Source organism: Ruditapes philippinarum, unplaced genomic scaffold (genome assembly GCF_026571515.1).
Source record: "Ruditapes philippinarum isolate M1 unplaced genomic scaffold, ASM2657151v2 ctg1801_1_1_1_1, whole genome shotgun sequence".
In the NCBI taxonomy this organism is placed as follows: domain Eukaryota; kingdom Metazoa; phylum Mollusca; class Bivalvia; order Venerida; family Veneridae; genus Ruditapes; species Ruditapes philippinarum.
In genome coordinates this window covers 8,547-36,380 of record NW_026858130.1, presented here as the reverse complement: position 1 = coordinate 36,380, position 27,834 = coordinate 8,547, and the positions used below count along the sequence as shown (strand labels likewise).

At 31.9% G+C, this 27,834-nt stretch overlaps 1 protein-coding gene across 1 annotated transcript; it reads right to left on the bottom strand.

Annotated features, from left to right (window-relative positions):
* Positions 1-917: 917 nt before the first annotated feature.
* Positions 918-26,726, bottom strand: LOC132752205 (amiloride-sensitive sodium channel subunit alpha-like). The gene is made up of 14 exons (XM_060742515.1): positions 26,628-26,726; positions 17,899-18,035; positions 16,823-16,982; positions 15,095-16,215; positions 14,568-14,648; positions 14,006-14,097; positions 13,529-13,692; positions 12,347-12,436; positions 11,407-11,533; positions 5,951-6,026; positions 4,468-4,525; positions 3,487-3,587; positions 3,022-3,103; positions 918-2,131 (listed from the first exon to the last, which is right to left on the bottom strand). The coding sequence occupies exons 1-14, from the start codon at positions 26,724-26,726 to the stop codon at positions 1,964-1,966; spliced, it is 2,556 nt and encodes an 851-aa protein (XP_060598498.1). The 3' UTR covers positions 918-1,963.
* Between the last annotated feature and the right edge of the window lie 1,108 nt (positions 26,727-27,834).

Here is a 27,834-nt window from a genome sequence, read left to right as displayed (position 1 = left end):
CAAAATCATTACGTTTCACTCACCCTTTATTTTATTTTAAAACAGTAATAGCAAAATATCTTACGCGTTGACCCTATATTTTTATTGTATTAATATTTTCCTTCACTATCTAACTACACGCTCGGAAAATTATAGCAAAATTCACCGTGTTGAATTTCTTTCATTACACAATCTTTATTGCGATATCGCGCGATATTTGCATCAAATATGGACGTCAGAACGTAGAGAAAAATGACGTAAAATCGCAGACTATTAAGTAAATGTTAACGAAAGACATCATTACAAAGACATACATTTACTGAACATTATAAAATTAAAATGAATGAAATCGGATGAAAATTGATAAGAACAGACCGGTTTATTGATAAAAAAAGACGCAATTTCGCCGCCACCGATAGAGGGCGCTTTGACGTCATAGTAACGCTGTTTATTTATAAAATAATACTGCAGAAGTAAAGCTCACATATTTATATGTTTGCATACCAAAAATCATCAAGATCTGAGATGTTGTCATATTTCGGTCGGAAAGTAGCGAGCTACCTTAAGTCTGTGTAAATATAATTGAGCCACGTCATGACAAAACCAACGTATTGCGTTTGCGACCAGCATTGATCCAGGCCAGCCTGCGCATCCGCGCAGTCTGATCAGGATACATGATGTTCGTTTACAAACCCTATAACAAGTAGAGAAACTGATAGCGAACAGCATGGATCCTGATCAGACTGCGCGGATGGGCAGGCTGATCTGGATCCATGCTGGTCGCAAACCCATTACGTTGGTTTTGTCATGAGGAGGCACATTTAACCAGATGAGACATAGATATAAAATATCTAAAATTGTCAATAACAATGCAAAACATACAAAAGAGAATAATTTTATTTAAAAATGATAATAAGCGAATGATGTGCATTTTACAGCATATCAATACAAAAGGGGCTTATGTTGCTGGTAAAGAATATAATATCATGTATATAAAACAACAAAAGAAAAGAACATAAAAAGATGTGATAAAAAATCGGGGATTATAATAATATTTCTTTTATTTGAACTATTTCAGATGAAACCATTAAATCACTATATCTTATTGGTTTGTATGTTTGTTTAAAAACATAAAAAATCATTGTAATGAGCTAAATCGCATTTGTAACAGAAACTGATGTTAGAAAAAATGGTGACTAGGTGACAGGTGACTAAAGTTGTAATTCAAACTAACGATATGGCTGGCTTCGTAATAAGATAGATTTTATAAAGAAAAGGCTAAATTATATACCGAATTTGCCATTTTCTAACTACGATTATGTCGAATTGAAATATTGTGATAATGCTGCTCACATTGGATCCCAACACAATGACTTCTTAAACAAAATGATCAACATAATTACAATGATAAGGAGTCCAATGAAATGAATCAACAAATATAATAAAAGTCTGAGCGATGTTACGCCACATAACAGCGCAGCTACATCAACGTGGTCGAGTTCGTTTATGCTATGATTTACAACTCATAAACAGAAACCGTATATGTGGCAGACAGACCGGTTCTGGCGAATAAATATTAAAATGTCGAAAATGGAAAATATGCTGTGGCCTTCTCATTATGATCAACACCATCTTCACAATAACAACAGTCATAACATCACCACTTCCATCAAATTACCATCTTCATCACTACAATCATCACTATCATTATCATGATTGCGCTATTTATGTGTTGAAAATCATCGCATTCATGAAATCGACCAAGTCTATGCGGCGGCGCTGTTTTGTGGCGTTACAAAGCAAAACAGCCAATTAAAATAACACACTCATGCAACACTTCCATTTAAACAATAAACTTTATCTTTCGTGAACTTAAATTTTTATGACGAAGGAGTTCATACATTGAGAAAGCAATAAAATAAATGTTCATCTGTTAACTGAGTTTGCTTCTTTCTCTTAGTTAACGATGTCTTCATTAGATTGGTCAGTCAATTGGTTTTTTGAAGTCGACCACTCGAGTGTGTCTCTCATTCTTATGTTTCAAAAAGAGAAACACCTCAAGAATTAACTGAACAAATTCAACAAAACTCAAAACAGATGCCCCTAGGAACAGTCCCATTGCACCTCCTATGTCAGATAGAAAACGAACACTCTGAAAGAAAGTACATACATTTGTATTTAATTATACATTTGTAATCATAACCATACAATCAACACAACCCAATGAACACATGGAGAAAAAGACATGCATTTGTTACCGTAATAGTTTGCATGAATTATTGCAATTAACATGAATGCTTTTGCGTGTAACACACTATATATCTTCAGAAGCAATTTCCAGATTTCTTTTATTAAAATAGTATTAACTTTTACAAAAGAAACAAAATTAAATAGTCAAGCATACAATTTCAGTTGCCATAATTTCCATATCAACTTCCATTCTAACTGAATTTATATGTGTTGGTATCGAAACATTGACCTTTAGTGTTTTTAATTTGACTACTCCATCACTATAACAACTGGAATTCAATAATGAGGAGTATGATTTATATATTGCAATCAATTCAATTGTCTAGTATTGTCATCTAACGTATTAATTTTAGGAATCTTTAGGATCAAGCAGACATTGCTTTAATTTAATATTCTTTAAATTGTGACCTATTTATATATCAAGTTTAAATAACATCGAGACTACGGTATAAAGTTTACATATATTAAGATCCAAGATGCAGAGAAACTGAGAAGCATGCATGCGCACGGACGGATGGACAAACATATTGAGAGCATAACTATCATCCCCTCCGGTGTTAACCGTGGTTGATGGCTTACAAATTAACATATGTAAATAAGCAAAATGTTGAAGAATATTTTTTTGTTTTTATCGGTTCGTGTTATTATCGTCAGTATTTATTTTTTGTAGTAGCAAATTTTTATCAGGTGCACTGTAAGTATTTTTTATCCTTTTTTCATTTCTTATTCTTGACTTTTACAACTTAAAGAATTATATCTTTTAAAAAAAGCAATCTTCAAATGATATCTTACTTCATACATAGGCTCTTCTGTGATTGTCTCATAATTCAAATCTTCATAATAAATCAGAACCCTCAGAAAGTTGTTTCTATAGCTGTGAAAAATAAAAATGTATATAAGGATTACCAGTACCGTCATTACTGCATAATATTAACCCTTACTCTGCCATTAGCTTTTGCCGCTTTGTAGACCGAGGTTGACCTATTCTGGCTTTTTTCTCTTCATATCCTCGAAACAATTATATAAAGTGTCTCTGGTCAAGTCCACTTCAGGTTTTTAGCGTGGTAAGTATTAATATAAAGATATTCAATTTCAAATTCATTATAATAAGTAAAATTGACATGAACTAACAATAAGTCTTGTATCGCATTGTATGACGCCATTGTTACAAATGGAAAGTATAATAATATATAATAAAGATTGGGGAAATCAATTAACTTTGTACAGACGACGAATTGTGACTAAATGTGTACATACTAGTCTAGCTCATAGTTTTGCAAATAACTCAAGCTAGAGCATGCGTAACTCCAGAAATGTGTTGTGTTCTTCGTTTTACATATATCTGATATCAATATGTCCTGAAAAAATACGAAAGTATCGCTCAATAGTATTTTAGGAAACCGACAATGATGTAACAATCAAGGCAACTGTAACGTCACCATTACAAATGCATGTAAACAACTGATACCTTCAGCTTCATAAGCGATTGATAAACAATGCTTCACATGTAATCTTAATAAATTAATTAATTGAATAATTAATAAAATAAGGAAATGAATTATTAATTAAATAGATAAAATATATGAGTTTCATAAAACAAACATAAAAGAAACCATTTATTTATACATTTACGTATATCTATTTATTTATTTCATCACATTGTTCTCTAAATAATTAAGACTCAAAATAACTTAACAAATAGACGAAAGGATTCATTTATCCATTTGTGAACAACAATTTCATAAAAAATGCAATGTCTTAAAAATATGGTGTATTCCGATTATCCCTAGAAGCGAATCAAGATTCCTTGAAATTATATTAACAAAACCAGAGGAAAATTATGTTTTGGTAGACTCATGCAATTCCAGCATTTTTAAAATACAAAAAAAAAAAATCACACGCCTTTAATCAAACAACAACATCACTGTGGTCATACCACGTGACTTTTCAGGTACGATCCACGCAGATTTTCCAACCGTTTCAGGTATGGTTTTAAATATAACCTTGCTATTATAAAACAAAACAGACAACTTACTAGAAATCGCATGTTGTGATAAATGGGTGTGTACCGTTCCCCTGGACTCAAATGTTCCGAAAATCATTAGGGGGTTTTAACCGTTGGTAGTTTATATGATTACGGGTACTCTGCGCCTTATCTGATCAAAATCGGTTGAGTAACCGTACCGAAAATGTCACGCGTTATGGCCACATTGACAAATTATAATTTAATAGACGAACCAGATAATCGTTATTTGGCCAGAAAGTAGATGATAACGTTTTAGCGTAGACAGTTTCCCTGGAAGAAATAGAGAAACACCTCGTGAACAAAAAAGCAAGAAAAAATAATAATGTATGATGATATAGACAATATTCACGTGACGCCGCTACCAATTACTACCGGGCACCATCTGGGGTGGCCTCTCTAGGGCACAGAATAGAAACGTGGGCGCACTCATACTATATTGCTTACATAAAATTCGATTCTGATCGTTTTCCGATGTAACGAAAATATATTCTAAGACATGGCTTATTGTCACTAGACATTAATAAATTTGCCAAATAATTGATCATGTATATGCAACATGTTTAAAAGTATTTGGATTACGGTAAGCAGTTAACAAATGCTTTTAACTGCACTAAACTTGTACCTGCAGAGTAGAAAAGTGTCTTATTAATTCTGATGTCTCAAGAACCATCGACAGAGATGAAATCAATAAAATCGAAGACTTTGTTTGATCAAGGATGTTTAAGTAATTGTTTTTTAGTATTTTTTGACCAATCAAAAGAATTGATTCTTGTACTTTTAAAATGAGAGTATCCAAATAAGGTAGCTAGCGAGTATTTTTGACGAATAATATATAAACAAGTGTTTGTATTGTATTTTTATATACATGGTCATTTATGTGTTTCTTTTATTTCGTCTAATGTAACCATGACAATTGTTAAAATTTCAGTTGGCGGGAATTTATTTTTAGGAATATATTTGGGCCAAGAATCAGTCTGGCGCGCCTTAAAAACGTTTAAACACAAATATTATATGTGAAATGTTAAACGTTTTGAATGTTTGCACGTTTTGTGATGTCCTTTTCTGTTAAATTGTCGTTAACTGTTAGTATGTTTTTCCCGTTACTCCTCTTATTCCGTTTTGTGCCCTACCCAAACTCATTTTCCCCTTAAATGAAACCGTTTAATTCCCGTATTGGCCCCCTTCAGTTTTTATAATTTTCCTTTTTGCATATCCCCCTCCTTTCACCACCCTTGTGTCTTCTCCACGTTTTGTTTCGTTGCCTTCTGGGTACCCTACTGGTGTGACTGAATGGTGTCAGGGGCTGCGTTCTGTGACCGTTGCCCTGCCTTGATTATCTCTATTCTCATTATTTTGTGACACATAACAATTATAGCTCTCGTCATCTCTGAAGCCAAGCACAAATTGACCTGATCTCCTGCACCACCTCTCATGTAATGTGACAATAAAAAACGTTACAATAAACTGTTATTGACGACCTTTTAGACTAGTGTTTACCATACAAAGATGTTAAAAATGGAATATCCAGCTTAGGGGTGACGTGTTCTTCACAAGTTTTTCCTACTTTTGATTGATACTTTATATTTGTATGAAACATCTCCATAGAATAATACATACGCCTTTGGGCCAAAAATCATAATTGTGACATATCATTATTATATCATATAATATATTTGCAATATTGTAAATACATACTGGCATGGTCCATTACAATGACAAGCAACTTCACCACTATCGAATATTATATCCACTGAGAGAAGACATTTTTCCACTAAAAATAGAACAAAACATTAGCATGAGTTTCAGACCATGAATCGTTAATAGAAGAAATGTTGCCAATAACTAAATATGTACTTATCTTAGAGGTTAAACAGTTAATTTTATATAAAAAAAAATTGCTACTTTTTTAATGACAACTCTGCAAAACCCCGACTTTAATTTTGTTCCAATTAATAGGCATACCTTTGATTTTAGGACTTAGCTGTGCAGGTATATTATCATTATAAAACAAGAGATGTTTGTGAAACACTTATGCCCCGGCTGTGTATGGGCAGTGTACGTGGCAATGAAATTTACCTTTTGTTAAGCTTTCCTAACGGTAAAATATGTTATCCACAGATAAATCAGTTCCAGTTCATATCAATGTAAAATGAAAGAACTTTGTAGCCGTTAATAAGCTTAAACGGTTGGGAAACCCATCGGTATCTGTAATTTGCCAATCAACTCTCTATATTTAAATTAGAAGGGCGGTCGATTCACTTCGCGCATGCGCCGTGAGTAGCAAAATAAACACATGATAACATGTATACATATTTCCCCAACTAATTTTTTCTGTGATTTCAAACGCTTCCGGAAAGAACAAATTTCTCACCATTTATTTACCTTGACTTTACGTTTGCAAAAAAGGATATTTCTGCACTACAGCTATTTTCTTACCTCTCTTTCAGTACTGGTAATTGTTATTATTGTTCAAAGAATTTTGTGTAATGCGCGCGCTTCCGATCTTCTATTTTTTTATATGTACGTCACTGAAGCGTTATTTATAGGTTTAAAAAAGACTAATCGGTTTGACGGTGTAATTTTCGAATATACAATCGCCTAAATATTTATTTTGAAACAAAAAAGAATTGTTGTTATTTTCTAAAGAAAATATAGTCTTAATGTCGCTTTAAAATCAAAAGGGTCATCTACCTGAACTAACTGCATCTACCTATCATTTTAAACAAATTTCTATTAACGTATATATCCAAAGTACCTCAGTTCAAGAGCATTCAAGAAATAGTCTTCTACATCATATCTTTGGCCAAAAAAACACGTTTCTCATGATATATAGATATCAGTAAATTATTTGTTTAACCTTTTGCAGAGATAATGAACGGAAAGAAAATAACTGAACTTTTCCAAGTCTAAAGGGCATACCTCTGTCAAAAATTGCTCGATCGTACTCAAAACAAATCTTGACCTAGATATTATTATGATAAATCTGTATACAAAATGTCATTATAGTGCGAAGAAAATGAACAGAATTTGCAAATAATAAGAATTTTTCTAAGTCCAAGGAGAATTACTCTGTCAAAAATTCCTCGATTGTACCCAAAACAAAACGTGACTAAGATATTGTTATGATTTATCCATATACCAAATTATATTTTAGTAAGTAGAGCATGTGCAAAGTCTGCGAAGGAAATTACAAAAAAACTGTTGGTGGACCTACAAACACAGGTGGCAGTATCAGTGTTTAGACACCACCCCTATCTGCCCCTGGACCCCTACTACAACCCTGAAAAAAAATGCAACACTCTAAGGCTTACTATAAGGTACCAAATACAAAACCACCGATGAAATTATATAAAAAAAAATCCACTATCAAAATTATAGTTATAGAAAGGTGAAAAGCCTACTATATGTTCATTTGCCAAACAATGTGGAACACGGGAAATCGTCGTTTCGGTGACTGAGGCGCATTCCGGCAGGATTTCGCTGCATCATTCATTAACATTAATAACAAGCAATTATCATAGTATTGCAAGCAATCCATAAGTCCCCTACCGGTTAGAACCCCATCAACATTCTGAAGGGCCATTGGCCATTCACTTATGTTTCAATTTTTCTCTATTTTAAGTAAACTTGTTGGAAAAGTTCTTTAAAAGTGATCACAGGAAACAGTTTTTATGAACAGACAGACAGACGGACTGAAGGACACTCTAAAGTTAATATTTGAAACATCCCTTTTACCAAAATATAACATTTTAAAAGCAGAATTCTTAAAGAGGAGATAACTCTTGAATTAAAGATGCAATTTCATAAAAATTTTCAGCTCTTTTTGACTAATCACAAATATTGTTATATTTGCCATGTTTTAAGCCTATTTGTTGCCAAGGCAACTGATATTTTTTCAAAATAGGAAGAACAGAATAAGACATGCATAATCTCAACACTGCTATCTACCCATATGTCAAGTTTCATAAAAATATTTCCAGTACTTTTTGAGTTATCACTAGATTCAGTTTATGTGTAAAATTTGCCATATTTTCAGTCTATGTGTTGCCATAGCAACCAGAATTTTCAACATAAGAAGAAAAGAAAAAGACGTGCATAATCTCAAGACTGCCATCTACCCATATGTCAAGTTTCATAAAAATATTTCCAGTACTTTTTGCTTTATCACTGGATCCAGTTTATGTGTAAAATTTGCCATATTTTCAGCCTATTTGTTGTCATAGCAACCAGAATTTTCAACATAGGAAGAAAAGAAAAAGACGTGCATAATTCCAAGACTGCCATCTACCATAGTCAAGTTTCATAAAAATATTTCCAGTACTTTTTGCTTTATCACTGGATCCAGTTTATGTGTAAAAATTTGCCATATTTTCAGCCTATTTGTTGCCATAGCAACCAGAATTTTCAACATAGGAAGAAAAGAAAAAGACGTGCATAATTCCAAGACTGCCATCTACCCATATGTCAAGTTTCATAAAAATATTTCCAGTACATTTTGCGTTATCACTGGATCCAGTTTATGTGTAAAATTTGCCATATTTTTAGCCTATTTGTTGCCATAGCAACCAGAATTTTCAACATAGGAAGAAAAGAAAAAGACGTGCATAATCTCCATACTGCCATCTATCCATATACCAAGTTTCATAAAAATATTTTCAGTACTTTTCAAGTTATCGCGGGATCCAGTTTTGTGGACGGACGGACTGACGGACTGACAGACGGACGGACAGACAGACGGACGGACAGACGGACGGAGGGTAAACCTAAAGTCCCCTCCGGTAAACCGGTAGGGGACTAAAAAGAACTAGAATTCCACAGCTTATCTAATTCAAGTCTAACGAATATCACTATCAATCCGATTTTTTCTGTTTCACGGTATTTTTTGAATTGTCGTAGCCATTTTGCAGTCTGATACCTGGGTTGAAATACGCGATCTGATTGGACGAGCCAAATTTGACGTCCAATCAGATCGCGTATAACACACAGGTATCAGAATCCAAAATGGCAGCGACAAGTCAAAAATTACCGTGAAATAGAACAAGGTTAGCTTTTAAAAAAGCTAGTAGCGACTCGCTTCGTAATTTTTTTCAAGGGGTGTGTTTAAATGTAAAAATGACAGTTCTGTTAGCTGAAGAGACTTCAGCGAACATCAAAATAAACGTGCAGTCAATACTGGCCCGATGCCCGATGACCAGTGTAAATAAGTTCAGGCCAGTGTAAATTTAAGAAAATTTTGTTAATTATTTAGTAGAATAAATTCAAAACTGGAATTCGGGCCGGTAAATTCAAAATCTTAAACTCATTGACTGAAAGTGACATATAAAGTTCTCTCAGTTTAACCAAGATGAGTATGAGTATATATGAAGATGCATGTAAACAGATAAAATGAAGTCCCTATGTCTATGCACATTTACCATATGGCCTGTTGACCTTGACCACAAAATGTTAGATAGGTAGATTTCATAAAGATGTCTCTTTATACAAAATTAAGTTGTAATATGTTATTTAGTATTGGAATGAGAGACACAAGTCCTAAAGTAAACACAAGTTGTCAATCAATTCAGCCAGAAAAGCCGGGATCCTATTAAAAAATATAGGGATCCAGGAAATTGACCAGTCTAAGAAAATGTTTTTCAGATAAGCCGGGATCCTATTAAAACATATAGGGATCCCGGGAATTGACCAGTTCAAGAATATAGTTTTCAGAAAAGCCGGGATCGTATTAAAATGTAAATAGATCTCACGGATTGGCCAGTTCAAGTGTATAGTTTTCAGAAAAGCTGGGATCGTATTAAAACATATAGGGATCCCGGGATTTGACCAATTCAAGAATATGGTCTTTGATTTTTCCAATTAATTAGGCATATAATTATAAGTATTGTGATTTCCGCATTTTAAGTTTGTTAATAAATAGCTCTAAATATATCTATATTCTAAGTTAAATTAATTTAACGTTCATTATATACAATAAAAATATTTAACGTTTAATGGCCTTTCATTACGACAACAATCAACACAAATATAGTTCATTAGGTTTTTCCTCAATATCTTATACGATCCCGGATCCCGGGCGTCCCGGGTCCCGGCCAGTAAATACATACACTGAATATCGGAAAGGATAAAATGACCGGAAAAAAGGAAAAATAAAAAATGCACAGAACCAGATGTACACTTATGTTAATTAACCAAACGAAAACTTACTACAGAGAAAACAGGTGAAATCGCTAAATCAAAAGTCAGTGTAAATATGATTTATTGAAAAGAATTCATAAAGACAAACATTTTAATCATCATTATATCTTTGCGCTCAAAACAATACTTGCTGATTTTTAAAAATGGCGTGAAAATTGAAGGTTTTTTGACGCTTTGTAAGATTAAATTTGATTGGCTAAATAATTTTGGATCCTAGCCCTGATAGATAAATTTTGTAGAAAGCTGGAAGCCAAGCTTCGATTAAATTTTTGGATGGCTTCGGAGTTTTAGGTTGTTTCTCAGTAAAATCCTAACGTAATACCGGCTCGCCGTGGCGAGCCGGCAAAAATCGATAGAATATTGATATTCGTTAAACTTGAATTAAGTAAGCTGTGGAATTCAAGTTCTTTTTATTGATGTAAATGAATGATGCAGCAAAATGCCTTCGGAATGCGCCTCAGTCGCCGAAACGACGATTTCCCGTGTTCCACATTGTTTGGCAAATGAACATATAGTAGGCTTTTCACCTTTCTATAACTATAATTTTGATAGTGGAAAAAATTTTTTTTTATAATTTCATCGGTGGTTTAGTATTTGGTACCTTATAGTAAGCCTTAGAGTGTTGAATTATTTTTTTTCATGGTTGTAGTAGGGGTCCAGGGGCAGATAGGGGTGGGTGTCCAAACACTGATACTGCCACCTGTGCCTACAAACCGACAGACAGACAGACAGACTGCAAAGCAATATAGCCTCCCTTCTTTAAGGTAGTGCATAAAAATAGAAGAAGAAAACTGAATCCCTTAGGAATGCATTAAACGGCAAAACCGAAAACGCATTCGTTTATAAATCATTTTGAAAAATTCACATTTCAATTTGCAAAAAGAAATAAAATACAATTTCATAAATGTGATAGGCTATTTTAAATTAGTCCTTGTTCATGTTCGAAGTAATTAAGTTACCTGTTTCATCTGTGGTATTACATACTGGTAGCGCAGTGGAGTTTAGGTGAACTTCATCGGGGGCCTCAGCAGGGATACAGTCACACTCTTTGATTGCTTCTAAAATACGACAAAATTCGTAGCAGGCCTGAAACAAAAAAATCTAGAAACAAAGTGATCCCTCGGATACTTTAATCACAACAAAATTACATGAAAATTGCAGGTTCTTTTTAATTGAATCTCTACACGAGGGATAATGAATAATTGCAACATCCCTCATGCCCCTTAGAACGGCTTGAAAGGTACTCAATTATCCACACTCAATAGTGCTGGCAACAATGAAGTCAAATGTATGTGCTTTTCTTTGGAAACTGAGGTCTTTAAAAGTGCTTTGCCAACATTGCAACAAAGAAAACTTTCCTTTTTTAGTTATATAAAGTCTGTTGATCACTTGAAATGAACGTATTAATTATTCTATAGATTCAAATACATATTAAATAACTAATCGTGACCACTTGTTTTTGTGCTGTTTATTGTTAAAGACAATTTTCCTCTATTAAGAAATAGGCTAGAACATTTTTCTCATAAGTTTCAATTAATTATTCTGTCACTATAATTAACACAATTTACAACAACACCATACCATTTAAAAGAAACCCGTGAAATAAATAACACATCGAAAACAGATACAAGTTGTATTTAAATATTTTTTTTTATTCTTTTGAAACTGATTCGGAATATGAATAAAATATTGTACATCTCAAAACTGGAAATAGAATCGGCATTATTTGCCATTTTTCGTTTCCTTATTAAGAACAGATAACGCATTTATATGTCACAGAGTGACAAAATCCGTAACACCTAAGCTCTTAGATAAATATCAAATATATGTCAAGAAACGTTACAGGATAAGCCAAATTGAAACAACACAAGTGAACCATAAAACTGTATATAAATTTACCGATATACTGTACTTCTTGTTATATCTGGATTTAAATTCTTTCCCGTCTATGCAATTTCCGTGTGGTTTGCCGAGCCTTGAAATGTGAACCTATATTAGATAAAATATACAAGTTCTGATTAAAATATTATATCCTTTAACCATTGGATTGAATTCACTTCAGTGTTTGAGCAGTACCTCCAGACGCTTGCAGAAATCATGATCACAAAACAGAAAAATCATCTTGATAATTCAAAAAGTATTGAATGTTTGACAAGTTCATTTAGGACAATCAGTAAGTGATCAAACTCCTCACAGCGGTTACGTCACGCTTTGCTACTTTAACCACTGCCACCACTGAAATCACGTGATGATAGTTGTATCATGTGACAAAAACATGGCGGCCGGTTTCAGAACGCCAAGGATCCCATATCAAACTGGCAGATTTATAATTACATCCTTACCAGACAAAATAAGTTCAAGACACACAATTTGTTATCACTTTAAAACAAGTGCCGGATCAAATCTTTTTGTGCAATCGTTCAATAACTGTTTATATTCTGCCATTGTTTACTGGTTGTTACTATGCATACGGTGTCACAGTGAAAATATCTTTCGTTATGTTTACAAAATAATATTTAAACGTATAATTTTTTACTTTCTTGTACATTAAGCATAACTATTTAACGAAAGAAAACTAAAATGATATTAAGTATTCTATTTTAAAATTAAAAGTGAAAAAAATATATCCGGCTATATTCGACCGAATTTACTTGTGGTGGCAGTGGTTACTGTACAGATCAGGGGAAGTAACCGCTGCGAGGAGTTTGGTAAGTGATAGGTAAAATAATGAATTGAAATTCTGGTCTATTTATCAATGCAAATCTATTGTGGTGCTTCTTCTTTAAGGTAGGATATAACTAGTGCGTTCATTTTTCAACCTCTATAAAATATCGAAACTTAAAACGATCATTCGCCGGCTGCCGGTTAAGACCAGAATATTTCGGGTAACTGTTAGCGGTGGTAACGGGGCTTTGCTTATTTAGATGAAAAAAGAAAGGGTAAATTCAAAGTGAGTAGATCAATATAGATGCTTAATTATAACTACCATCAAAATCCTTGCAAAACATAACAACAAAAGGTAAAATCTTTACCCAAATTCATTTTTTTTCAATTATATGATAATATCTAATTTAACTTTACCCTTCGCAGACCGATATTGGTTTCAGTTCCAGGGCTAAGTGTGATTCCCTCGTGTGAAGGTAAAGGATATGTACCCGGCTCATGAAATACTATCCGAATTCCGTATCCAGTCGAAAAATTATCAACGTATTCATCGATTTCAACATTCAAAGTCAACTTAAGTGCTAGATAAGATAAAAGAAGAAATCAAAATCGTTGTTTAACGATTAATCAAGACATAAAGTCTTATTTTTTTTATCTTATTTTGTTGGCTCATGTTATATTACTTTATTATAAAGATTGATAATGATTATGATAAAGATGACAAGAAACAAGATTAATATTTGAAAAATTGTGGAATGAAGAGAAATCTATATATATTGTCACCGGTTACCTTTTTAAAATCATGAAAATTTAGACGCGGTGAATACGTCAAATTATGATAAATGACTTAAGTTCATGTCATAACTACACAATAAGAATACATTTAATATTTACCATGGGTAGGTCCGCTCCGCCAGGCAACATAATTCGAGGATTCAATAGTGTAACAATTGCCATATTCAACGGACATGAAATCTTTAAAATGGCTGCAAAAATAATACAAAATAAGTAGCACCAAGCAACCAAACGTATGTACAAAAATATAAAGTAACTTCTGAAATGTAACATTTTCTTTGTTTATTACTCTTAACTTTTTTCGCTTTATATCAATTTTTATAAGTGGTCTGGCTTAGCAAAGTCTACGAAAAAATTTGTGCTCTCACAACGACCGAGAAGTTTATAATATGACTTCAAATACCTATAGTTTCATTCTTAGGTAATGATTTTAGTATGAGCAGTTTCATGCCATAGTTTCAGTTTCATCATGGATACCTTATTTGGTTTATATTTAGATTTATTGGTGAAAACTTATGAAACTTTGTATAATGTTTAAGAACGGACAGGTACTATAAGATTATATGTTTCGTTGTTGTATAAAAACATAAACATTAGACGATTATTATCTTAATTCTAGAAAATAAAATTAAAACACCATTGGTGTCAATAACAAACATACGACACATTTTGAACTCTTCCAGCAAATGTTGCCGATAACATCATATCTTCCTTCTGGTGACCAATTTCCTTCCTTAGTTCCCTGATGTCAAATGAAACATGTTGTATTTTTCATCTACGTTTTAAAGGTTTATACATATACTTATAATAAGTGTTTGACAGATGTTAAGATGCATTTTATTATTTAGGTGACAAGTGTTGCAATAGTTTGATGATGTCTGTTCACATTTAAATTGCCTTGCATTATCTTAAAAATTGATATTTTTTGTAAAACAGTTTTTGTTTACATATCCAATCTGCTACTTCGTTTAAAAATACGATTTGACGGTATAATTAGCTAGATTTCATTTCAAAACAACACATATTTTATAAGAAAATATATTTTTTACTTATTAATCACTGAAAGATTTGATCATTAATTTCATTCAACAAAGATCTATGTTAAAAATTTCGTCGGTCTGTTTAATGTTATTTTACGAAAACATGCCTTGTATTCAGTTTTTTTTTAATAAACAATTTCTTACTTACACGCTTTCATTTTTAATAAGCTCTTTAAAATTCTCAACCCTTTCTTCCCACTCATCTTTAACTGCATTCAGTTGTTCAAAGTAGGGATAATAGTAACTTCCACTCCAGTCATAATAATATGCTGATGAACCACCACTACTATAATCCGAATAATAGTACGAGCCCGTGTAGGAATCTGAACCACCCGAGTAGCTACCTCCACCACCCGAGTAACTACCTCCACCACCCGAGTAACTGCCTCCACTTCCCGAGTCTACACCGCCATTACCCTGGTCAGAACCTCCACTACCTGTCTGGGTACCGGCAGCGTTTCCCGAACTACTATCAATTATATTTGAATGCATCGCATAGTTTGATGACATGGGATTTTCACTTGAAAGGAAATCATATAAGTCTTCAGTTGATAAGGAAAAGTGTTTGTAATTACTTTTTTCCGACGAAAAAATATCTTGGCTTAATTGGCTTGACTCCAAATATATCTCAGTAGAAGCCGTCATAAGGGAAGTGGAAATTTTACTATCTTTAGAAGAAAGGAGGGATGCAGGCATAGCTGTCATGGACGACATCGTGGTTTGTATATAACGGGATGAATCAACAAGATAAGTGTTCAGTATTGATGAAGATGGTACTACATCAGCTGATGAGTAGCCGGCATCTCTTTTGAAACGTCCAACTTTGTCATTTAATCCACCAGATATTTGATGATCAGAGTTAACCACATCATTCGCAAAAACTTGAACTAAGTTTTCATTTCTTCTTGAAGCTGTTGGTTTTACTTTCTGACTTGAATGTTTTTGATTTTGTTCCGACTCTTGTTTGCGATCGATATTAAATGTTTTATGATTATTTTCATGTATTAATCTCTTTTCTGAATTAAAGTCCTTGCTAGTATCATTGTAATTTAATGAAGTGGATTTACTGTTACCACTATCTAATGATTGAACTTTCATGTTGATATCGTTTGATGATTGACTTACTGAGTCTGCCGTGTTAAAATCATTTTCATTGTTTATCTCTCCTTCGTATTCTGACTTTGTTTCCATGAATGCTTCAAAAGGTTCGTTTTCTCTATGAGTTTCTCGCTTTCGCCTTTTCCTTCGTTTTTTACCATAATAGACACTCTGAAGTAGAATTAGATAATTGGAGTTTTTTTTATTTTTCTCTCAGTATTTGAATTTAATTTTTTAAGAAAAAATATTCAAACAATTGCAATAGTTTTTTTAACGGAATTTTATACATTTTTATTACTTTTAATATCAGTCATATATCAATTTTTGTGAAGAATGCCAATGCTTTTTTATATCAAATACCAAGAACATACAAAGTTTAATCAAATTTTTATTTTTAAAACCGAATTTCACGTAACTGATTCACTTTTGAAGTATTTGTAAATAGATGAAACCATCTTGTTTAATCTTGTTCTTCTGTTAAGTTTTTGTTATATTGTTAAAGACAAGGTATGCAACATCCCAGTGCGAAATTTATGGGTGAATTTTTGTTTTTATATGTCCCTCTGTTTTAAGTAATTTTATTGACTTTTGTCGCGTAACGACATGCGCTGTCAATCATGACCATATCAAATCAATACTTCATATTGTTCTTGTTGAAAAAATAGTTTTGTAACATTTTTTACAAGACATATGCAGATTTCCATATGCTTCAAAAATAGGATTAGTTGATATTATTATAAGCTTGTGTCTTAAATCAATATAATCTCTTTTGTTTAACCTGTTGATTATCCTTTGATTTCAACACTTCCGTCAGTTCTTCCGAATTATCGAGCTTGGATTTTCTAACGGGGTTCATGTTACATAGAGTTATAGCAGGAAAAGCTATTGAGTCAAAATCTAGTTTTACGGACGTCTGTACTGGGTAGGAATAGTATGTACTGAAAGAAATATACATTGTTGTTCTTTATAACTACATTGAGTGTGACTGTATTTCAACTGAAATTAAATTTTTATGTAGAATATGCATGCATTTGTTTTAAAGATATACTATCAATATACCTATCCTAAAGTAAAATATTTTACTCACAGAAATATATTGAAACCAATGAAATTCTCACTGAGTATGTCCTATTTGAATAACAGAATGATTAAACGTATTTATTGGAAACTGCGCTTCCTATAACAGGTCAAGTAAAGTTTGTCTCTTCTTAAAAAACTGCCAGTTTTTTACTGACATTATATATTCTATTGTGACCACCTAAAGTGTGTAGAACTTTAAACATAACATAACTACTTTGTTTGAAGTCAAAACATTTTTATTGTGTATTCACAAATATTATCAATATTTTCTAATATCAGATTTGAGCATAGTATATCTTTAAGGCAATCGACGATTTACTTTATCATGATTTACAGAAGACCTGAAACATGTGCATACTAGATATAATTACCATGCAGTCGCATTCACATAACCGAAGAACGATGTCCAACCCTGGTTATTTTCCTTTTTAGAAAAAACTGTGTTGGAATCGAAATAGGTCCTAATAATATTTCGTTCTTGAAATAATAAATAATAAAACATTTCTTCTGTTTTCTGCTTCTGCTTTAAGTACGTGTATTACATTTACATTGGTGTGAATATTAAACATAGAACATACCATATTTTATCATGTTTTCAAAAATGTTTTAAACATTTCCAACTGGAATCCATCTGTAGTATCTAAAACATTGCCGATGCCATTTATACTGCTAAATTTGTATACCAGCATGCATAGGAAAAGCCAAAAATATGCATATAAATGTATATATTATTTGTTTTATCAATTTCATGTAATAGAATAGAAAATAACAAACTTGAAAAGATAGTACAACTGGATAGAGAACACAGAAAAAGCCGCTAGAACCAGTAAACTCCATAACACTTTCACAATAATCTGGCGAGATGACACAATCTTTGTTATTCCATGTAATGAGCTGGACTCAGCCATATCCTGCAAAAAGAGAATATTTTAGATAAACGAAAATTTGGCCATCATGTTGTTGTAGATCCATACAGTGTTTAAATCGGCCCAAACTAATATATTAAGAATTCAGTTTGGAGTCTTTACTTTTTGTTAAACAAAACTGTTTTCGCAGAATTTACTAAAAGTTTCGTGTAATACGGTTAATCCTCTCGTTTACAGATGCAATGAACTGTGCCCGTCAGTCCGCCGTCCGCGAAAACTGGATTCCTTGATAACTCAAAAGTACTAAAAATAATTTTATGAAACTTCAAATATTGATAAATAGCAGTATGGAGATTATGCACGTAATTTTTCTGTTCTTCCTATGGTGTAAAATCTGATTGATATGACAACAAGTATACCTTAAACATGGTTAATGTAGCAATATATTATGATAATTCAAAAAGGTACTGAAAATAATATTTTTATGAAGCTTGAATTATAGACAGATGGCAGTATGGATGTTATGCATTTTATTTGTATTTGACATTCACTTAGAAAAAGATCCAGCTATTGCTACAGTTATATCGCCCGTTCCCGTTTACATTACCATTGCCGTCCAGAAACTTTAACATTGTATTTTCTATATTTCTTTTTGGATTGTCTTCATACTTGGACACAACACTTATGTGGATACGACCTTTGTTATTTTTTTATTATTGGACACAATAATGGTATGGGCAAGGCCTCAAGTAGATTAAATTGATTATGATCTTTATTCATAGATGACCTTTATCGTTACGTTAAATTATTGAAATTTCACAACAATTCTTTGGGCAAGACCTCTAAATAGCTTAAATTGATTTTAACATTCATTCATTTCATTCATCACTGATCTTGGCTTGAAGTCAAATTATTGAATTTTGCTCGACTTTTGCTAAAATTCGACATAACTTTGATAGTATAGTATAAATGAATTGTCTTCATACTCGGACACAGCAATCTTTGGGAAATGACAATAAATGCTAAATCTAGTAATAAATATGGTACCTGATATTTTCAAAGTGTAATAAAATCAAAACTAGACGGTAAAAGTATTTCATATTTTACAAGATCAACTATTATACTTCTTTAAAAATTTAGGGAAGCTTTGAAAACAAGCACTCATTTGGGTAAATTTGAAGGATTTTTTAAATTAGGCTCCCTAGGTAGGAAAATGGTCAGACACGTGGTAAAAATAGGTTGGATTTGGACAGAAGAATACTTACAGCAAAATTGACAATGTTGAATAATTACAATTTGGCATTGACCTTAAAATGACCTTGGCAGTCAAGATTAGTTATTGAATTTAGCTCAGATTGTCATTACTTGTTATTTATTTACCGATTTGATTTATTATATAAATGATAAATATGAATATAGGTACATCTTGTGAATTCTTCAGTAAGCAAAATTTTATTTGTTTCTATATGTAGAACAGCATTTTATTTTTCAATGACGCAACATTAAGTTTTGTTTGAGCAGTTTGCAACATTAATAGCTGGTCAAATATTGTGTCTGTGTATTTCTCATTAAATAAAATGTATATTTCATAATGTTTTTAAATAAGTTTAAGCTTACGAGAAACTTAAAATCCACACATGTGCACTATATACTAAAATCCCCAGTTACATACAACCGGAAGCATTTATGACATGTCTTATGTGACTTTCATGATGCTTCTAATATCAATTTTTACCATCACCATGTTTAAATGCTAGATTTTGCTTAAGCTGGTGCGTCGGTGAGAGTCGTGGACAGTAGCTTGCACTTACCAGTGCTATCCATGCACAGGCATTATCAAACCGAGCCTGCAACATTTTCAATTTGACTTTTCGGATAAATTATTGTGATTCAATTCTCTCTACTTTTATAAAATCGAGATTTACTGGTAAACCGGAAGAAATAACCCAATAAAACGTGTCAAACATGAAAAAGAAAAATGTCTGGTACTGTTCGACAGTAACTATCATGCGTTTCAACTAACAAAATAAAAGAAAAATATAAATAATGAAAATAAAGAAAAAAATAAAAATAAGAATTAAGATATGTAATATTTTGTAAAGATTTAACCTCAAGATGATCATAGTAAAGCAAGTATTCTTTATTTACTGGTGTTTTTCGCAGGGAATAAAACATTTCATAACGATTATAAAGTTCTGAACATGTGACCACAAAAGTCAACGTACACGTCCAAAATAGCTCGGCTGTGGTAAGTTTTTAGTGATTATTTTTCTGTCCAGCCGATTTGAATTATACTACATGGCCTACCGACCGCGGCAATTCCGATGCTGTCGAAAAATGTATTTAGTTTCATCTAATGTTTTGTATTTTATGAGAACATTCAAACAATATTTACAAATTGTCGATGACAACGTACACACTATTGTCTGAAAGTGTTGATGAAAACTTAAAATTCGATACGCATGTCAGTTTTAAGAAAACATTTCAGGTCTACAAATATATGAGAGAATGTTTTAATGAAAAAAGAACTGGTTTCCTGCTGTCATTTTTTGTATTTATTTAAAAATTGAACTACTTACAGAAATGTCAACGTACACATACAGTCTAGAAAATGTCAACGTACACACTCCCAGTTTAGTTTGATATATCATCACAAATAAGCTAAAACAATTTTTAACTTTTTATAATGTTATTTATTTGTTCCTTTGTGGTTTTCTTTTAGAAGAAAAAAATCCAGTTACTTAGACTGCTTAATGCTGAAACAACAATTTTATACTGTAATTATTTAGATCATTTTACAGTCATTTTATAACGTAAACAGCCAGGATAATTTCTTGCTCATTAACCTGGTGCCTTCTGTAGCAACAAAAGTTGCTAATGGCTGGCAATGACGCCTAGTGACTATTTTATAGGTATTACCGGTATTTCAGCAGTTATGTCACTTTAACCCTATTATTACACCACGAACGTTCTATTAACATTATATTTTAAATTATATATCTCCTTGCACTAGTTATGTAATTGCCACATGTTATAGACATTGTTAAGCTTAATAGACGTGATACCCTTGTTGTTTCGCAGCAAATTTTGCCAACCATGTCTGCTAATTTACAAGTCTATGATATGTATTCAACAAAAATGCTCAATTGCCATACATTTTAATAATTTGCATTGAAATCAAAATTTCAAATTCCAGCAAACCATATTATTTGAGCAGAATGTCGGTAAAACTTCTGCATTGTAACAATCATTTCAATATATATTGTGGCATTTCTATAATTACTAGTGGGTCATATGACTGTGGTACTTTTTTAATAATTAAACAATGTCATTGATTCATATCTATAGTTCATACATTGTGCACATAATAAGATGGGTAAATTTATTACTAGTAACCATTTTCCAGTAACTGGTTTCTTGAGCAGTAAAAACATTTTACTAGAAACTTGGTACTAGTAACTAACCATTTAACAAAGGGTGATTGGCTGCCTTAACCAACCTATAAAATGGTGAATTGTTTATAAGATATTTTTTATATAACAAGTGCAAGTAGATATATTCTTGAAAATATAATGTTAATAGAACATTAGTGATGTAATCATATAGATCAAGTGACGCAACTGCTAAACAAGAGCACCGCTAGGCGGAGCATTATATGCCCGAAAGTGTTTTTTTTTTAGTAAAGACGAAGTATTTGTAGGACATGGGACTAAAATAAAGTATTACCTCCTTTAAATAACAATCCTCCTTTGAAGGTTCAATATTGTGGTCCAAATGGAACTTTAAGTTATGTCCCAGAAACTGTTTTCAATTCTAAGGTAAAAGTGACCTTGACCTTTGACCTTGTGAGATCCAAAATCATTAGGGGTCTTTTATCCAATATGGACAATCATACTATGAAGTTTTTGAATATTGTGGGCTAAATAGAACTAAAGTTATGCTCAAGAAACTGTTTTCAGTTCTAAGGTAATAGTGACCTTGACCTTTGACCTTGTAACCCCAAAATCAATAGGGGTCTTCTACCAAATATGGACAATCATCCTATGAAGTTTGAACACTGTAGGACAAATGGATCTTAAGTTATGCTCCAAAAACTGTTTTCAGTTTTAAGGTCAAAGTGACCTTTGACCTTATGACCCCAAAATCAATAGGGGTCTTCTACCCAATATGGACAATCATCCTATGAAGTTTGAATATTGTGGGCCAAATGAAACTTAAGTTATGCTCCGGAAACCAAACTGCTAACGTTTTCAGTTTTAAGGTCATGGTGACCTTGATTTTTGACCTTATGACCCCAAAATCAATATGGGTCTTCTACCCAATATGGACAATCATCCTATGAAGTTTGAATATTGTGGGCCAAATGGAACTTCAGTTATGCTCCGGAAACCAAATGCTAACGGACGGACGGACAGACGGACGGACGGACGACGGACAGACGGACGGACGGACGCCAGGGGGTATAACATAATATGTCCGAAATTCTTTCGGGCATATAAAAACCGATAATATAAAATTGTACATCGGCGTCATCGTCAACCTTGAACCCTTTTGCTGCTACGGAAGGCACAAGTTGGTTGAATAAGAGACCCTTATCCTGACTGTTTACGTTATTGAGATGACTGTAATTACGATCTATATTATAATACGAGCCATATTAATACAGTATAAAGTATAAAAACGGCTGTTTCAGCTAATCATTAAGCAGTTTGAATCTAAAACACTAAAACACAAAAGTACAAATAAATAACATAAAAAAGTTAAAGGTTGTTTAAGCTTATTCGCGATGAAATGAATGCACTCTACACTATTCCCTTTGTAAAAAATAGTAATCATTTACAGTTTGAGAGGGCAATCTAAATTGAAAGCCAACTTTTTTGTTGGAAAAAGCCACCTATTTCAAGTTGCAGCATCATGTTCAGACCACTATGAAATTGGGAGTGTGTACGCTGACACTTTCTAGACAGTATGTGTACGTTGACATTTCTGTAAGTTGGTCAATTTTTAAATAAATACAAAAAATGACAGCAGGAAACCATTTCTTTTTTTCATTAAAACATTCTCCTATATATTATAAGACCTGAAATTTTTTCTTAGAACTGACATGCGTATCGTTTATTAAGTTTTCATCAACACTTTTACAAAATAGTGTGTACGTTGTCATTGACAATTTGCAAATATTGTTTGAATGTTCACATAAAATACAAAACATTAGACGAAACTAAATACATTTAAGCATCGGAACTGCTGCGGTCGGTAGGCTATGTAGCATAATTTAAATCGGCTGGACAGAAAAATAATCACTAAATAAATTACTTCAGCCGAGCTATTTTGGCCGTGTAGGTCACATGACCAAAGTTGCTTACCCATGGTGAAGTGCATAAAGTTTATTATAAATAAGGTCAATTTTTAGTTGTTCAAAGTGTAACAAGTAAGGCCCATGCATGGCACAAATGATATTATGAAATAACGTAAGTGACGATTTTTAAATATTTGTATGATCACGTACAAACAAATTAAGGATTCAATAATAACCATTTACATTAGTCTTATCTCCAGGGAAAACACAGAACATCGAAGTATTGTTAATATCAGCATATTGTCAAAGCCAAGAATCCTATCACTATTTGGTTGTTATTCATATTTCATTGTTCAATCTGATATGAACATATTTTCTTTCAAGTGTTCCTTAAATACCAATGACATGATAAAATATTTTCCTGTATATAGAAACACATTATGATAGTGTACGCTTCGATGGGTATTATAGTTATACAGATTCCAGACACAATGTAAGTTTCTTAATCGGTAATTTCTTAGCAATTAAACTTGAGTATTACTACCCGATGACTTCAGTATCAACAGGGAGTTGAAATAGGCAACGAAATGTATAACCTATCCTTTTCATACTTGGTGACATAATGTTAGTTTTCTCATGTGTCTCATGTATCAAAAATACGCTATGTCCTGATATAAATATCTTTGGACATTCCCACATGGTTGTATAATTAATTGATTTGTCGTGATTGTAGAATTAATTGATACTGTCACGGGAAAATTAGTGAACTATATTCTTTTCATTCAAATTTTTTCCTTCAAATAAAACGTTAATGCATTGTGGTGCTTATTGTTATACTGCAGTTTTGTAAATTATTTTATGGACTTAGTTGTTATTAAAATATTGTCATTGTAAAATGTAACTGAGTCTCAAAAGACCCAAGTTCAAATATTTCACTTTGTCAAGCATTTTGGTTCAACCTATTAATACTGTTAAAGGAATTCTACTGAGTTCTAGAAACATAAAACATGTTTTTACATGTTTTACATAGATCAACGGTGGGACTTAAAACAGAAATACATGCAAAAGATAATCAACATACGTACGTATGTGTAAAAATTTTACATAACTGAATTATGTTAAGTGTAATGGTATGAATATAATACTATGTATAAAAATAAAGAACAAAGGAAAAAAGTATAAATTATACATAAAATAAATCTTATATATGTAAATAATTATTTGAAATATATTCAATTTAATATAAGTACTAATTTTACCGGACTGTTACGATCTTTTATGTATGAAGCTGTGCGTTTGTGCAAAAAGAGTTCCCATGAGTTAAAATGTTTAAAAAAGGAACTTAATAACATAACAATTAATAAGAAAAAAAAAAGAATCTGAATGTACTGTATAATGCATATGTGGAAGTGCAGTTGTTAAAACAATCAGCAATGTTTTAAGTATGTTCATTGAACACCTTGAATTGCATATTCTATTTTCTCCTTTTAAACAGACGCTACAAAATTTATAAGAGACTTAATACTTATACATTCATTCTTCAAATTTACTGAGGTTATCATTTCCATATACAAAAGAACAGGACAAATCAAACACTATTTAAATGTTGTAAATTGAGTACCGCTCTAGCCAGTGCCAGGGAAGTGAAAATGTTGTACTTTGTCGTAACCCTCATGTACGGTCTCAATCCAACCAATTCTGCAATTTTCATTATTATCATCATCATCATCATCATCATCATCATCATCATCATTATTATTATTATTATTATTATTATTATTATTATTATTATTATTATTATTATATTATTATTATTATTATTATTATGCATTTTATTATCATTAATGCTTCCGAGGGATCACACTTTTTTCAGATATTTATAAATACAGTTTATAATACAGTCTTTCGAAATTGCTTTCTCTGAAAAGGGTATGCAAGCAAGTAAAAAATCTATTTAATATAAAAAAATATTTGAATTTTCTTTAGAAATCATTTCCTATTTACATTTTCACCGTTACTATTTTATTCATGTACCGGCAATTTTTATGCCAGATTTATATTCAATTTTGATATATGTACATACATGTATATCATTTTTTACGTGTTGTTTAAAAATCTTAGAATTTTAGAAGAAAAAAATAAACAAGAAAAATGAGAAACAGATCTAAACTGTACTATTTTATTGATCTTTGAAAGTGTTTTGATTAAATATACAGGAATGGAATTTTGGTTAGACCTATAAAAATGGGGATTGGTGGTATATTGTTAAATGTTTGTCATTGCAAACAAATGAACATTGTAAAATATTTCATTTTTGAAATTAGGAGGGGTGTTCAAATATGAATGCAACTAGGCCAATATCTCGCTTTTAGAAGTTTGTACATGTATCGCATAGATTCTTTCGTAAGCTCTCAATTGATACAATACATGTGTTAATTTGTTCAGTCTAGATTAAACAATAGTATGATTTACGCTTAACTACTTCCGCATTGGTTTGGGAAAAGGTCTCATTTCACTGACCAAATACGGTCCTATATCAAGAACCGCTGTATTCTTGGTAAACAGGCGAATGACAGATTTAATGAATTATGTCATGTATTAATGAACAATGAATATTCTTTTTTATCTGTCACACAATAGTGTAAGAAATTTAAAATTTGTGTTTTCAGTAAAAGATACACCTCTTGCACGTCGTCCGAAAAATGCGATTTGAAAAAATAAAGGATTTAATTGCTTCCGATGCAAGATTTACAACTAGGTATATAGGTAAATGCGTTGGTATCTCTGTAAAAGCCGCTCATACAATTCTTAGAAGTGATTAAAAATGAGAAGGATAGTGCCAGATGGAAACCCAATCCAAATCTATTTCAGTTATTTACATTGTCATATTGGATATATGTTGTTTAATTTTTATTCTTATAAATAAATATTATAATTTACATAAGTAAAACATATTTTCTAAAACTACAAACGTTTTATTAAATGATATGAATATTCTTAATCTTAAGGGAAAATATATTCTTTCACATTTCTGCTCGCGATTACCAGTATGTACAACATCAAGAAACTACAACTTTGAAACGAAATTCTCTATATTTCATTAAAGTAGCATTGTTCTTTTAAAATTTCTTAAACTTTATCAAAGGGAATGGTATCATACAATAATATTAAAATAAACGTTACAATATCACGCCAGCAGGTTAAAGTTAACCAAAAACAATGATATGTTTATATATGAAAATAGTAGTACATGTATTAAGTATAAAACGCAAATTTCAAAAATGAAAAAAATAATTTTCTTTGCACAAATTCCTATCAACTGTTTTTGCAGCACTTACCTTAAGTGTATCTTTGAAAGTTGTGGGTCTGTCATCGTGAGATAGTGCCGCAAAGGCTTCTCCTCTGTCCGACTCTGTTAATCCCTTTTCCTTACTCATTTTCTTTTAAAATATCCGCGTGTTTACTGACAAATATGGGAGAGTTAATACGGAGAGAGTAACAAAAGTTTTAAAGTTCTCTAAAAAGTTTACTACTCTATCATTTAATTGTGTTACCAAACGTTCTTGTAATTATCATGTAAATGAAACAGTTATGAAGAAAATAATTTTTAAACTGAATGTCACATAGTTAATCCATCTGCTTAAGATATTGTGACTGAACTATTTCTGTAATCCTCAAGGTAGATGGTTTTAAAGCAAATCGATTTGTGATTCTGTATCATATTAATTATCAGCACAAATATCAATTAAAATCAATTTACCCTTTTATGTACACTATTAAATACTAATGACCCGATCAAGCAAGCATTAGTAAAAGCATTGTTTCGATATCATCATTAATAATGAAAACTTCAATGACCTGTATAAAGTAAATTGATAATATTTGATTCTTGAACTTTGATGCAAGCTGGTCATTAAATTCCGCACCATTCAGGATTAATGTCTGGAATCCAAATCATCGGGTTTGTTGTCGGATATGATTCTCAATACTTCCATTATTGACCAATTTAAATAAAGTAAGCAATTACAATAAAGAAAGAACATTTATTTAAGAATTAAGATATGTTATTTGTTTTCTACGATGGTATATCTTCATGTGTTACCTTCTTAAAATAAAGAAAATAATAATAAAATTAATAATAATAATAATAATGATAATAATAATGATATGATACATTTCATATGACGTCTAGAGACAGACAATATAATTGAGTCTGTCTTTTCTGCACTGGCATCACCTTTGTATTACTTGTAGATGGAATTGATCCCTGTTTTGTGTATCTATTGACAAGACGGGTATTTATTTAAGACTGTGCGATGGCCGGTCATTTAGGGTAAAAAGATAACAATTTATTTCATATTTGTTAAAGATACAATCAATTATACATTGACCAAACCATTGCATTATTGTGCGAACAATGATAATACCAATAATATCTCTATTGATCATTATTGGTACAAACAATCTTTGGTAGGTAAGGTCATGCATCCTGTCTTTAGAGAAGTTACACAGCTTTTGTTGTGATGGTATGTATCTGGCCTTTTC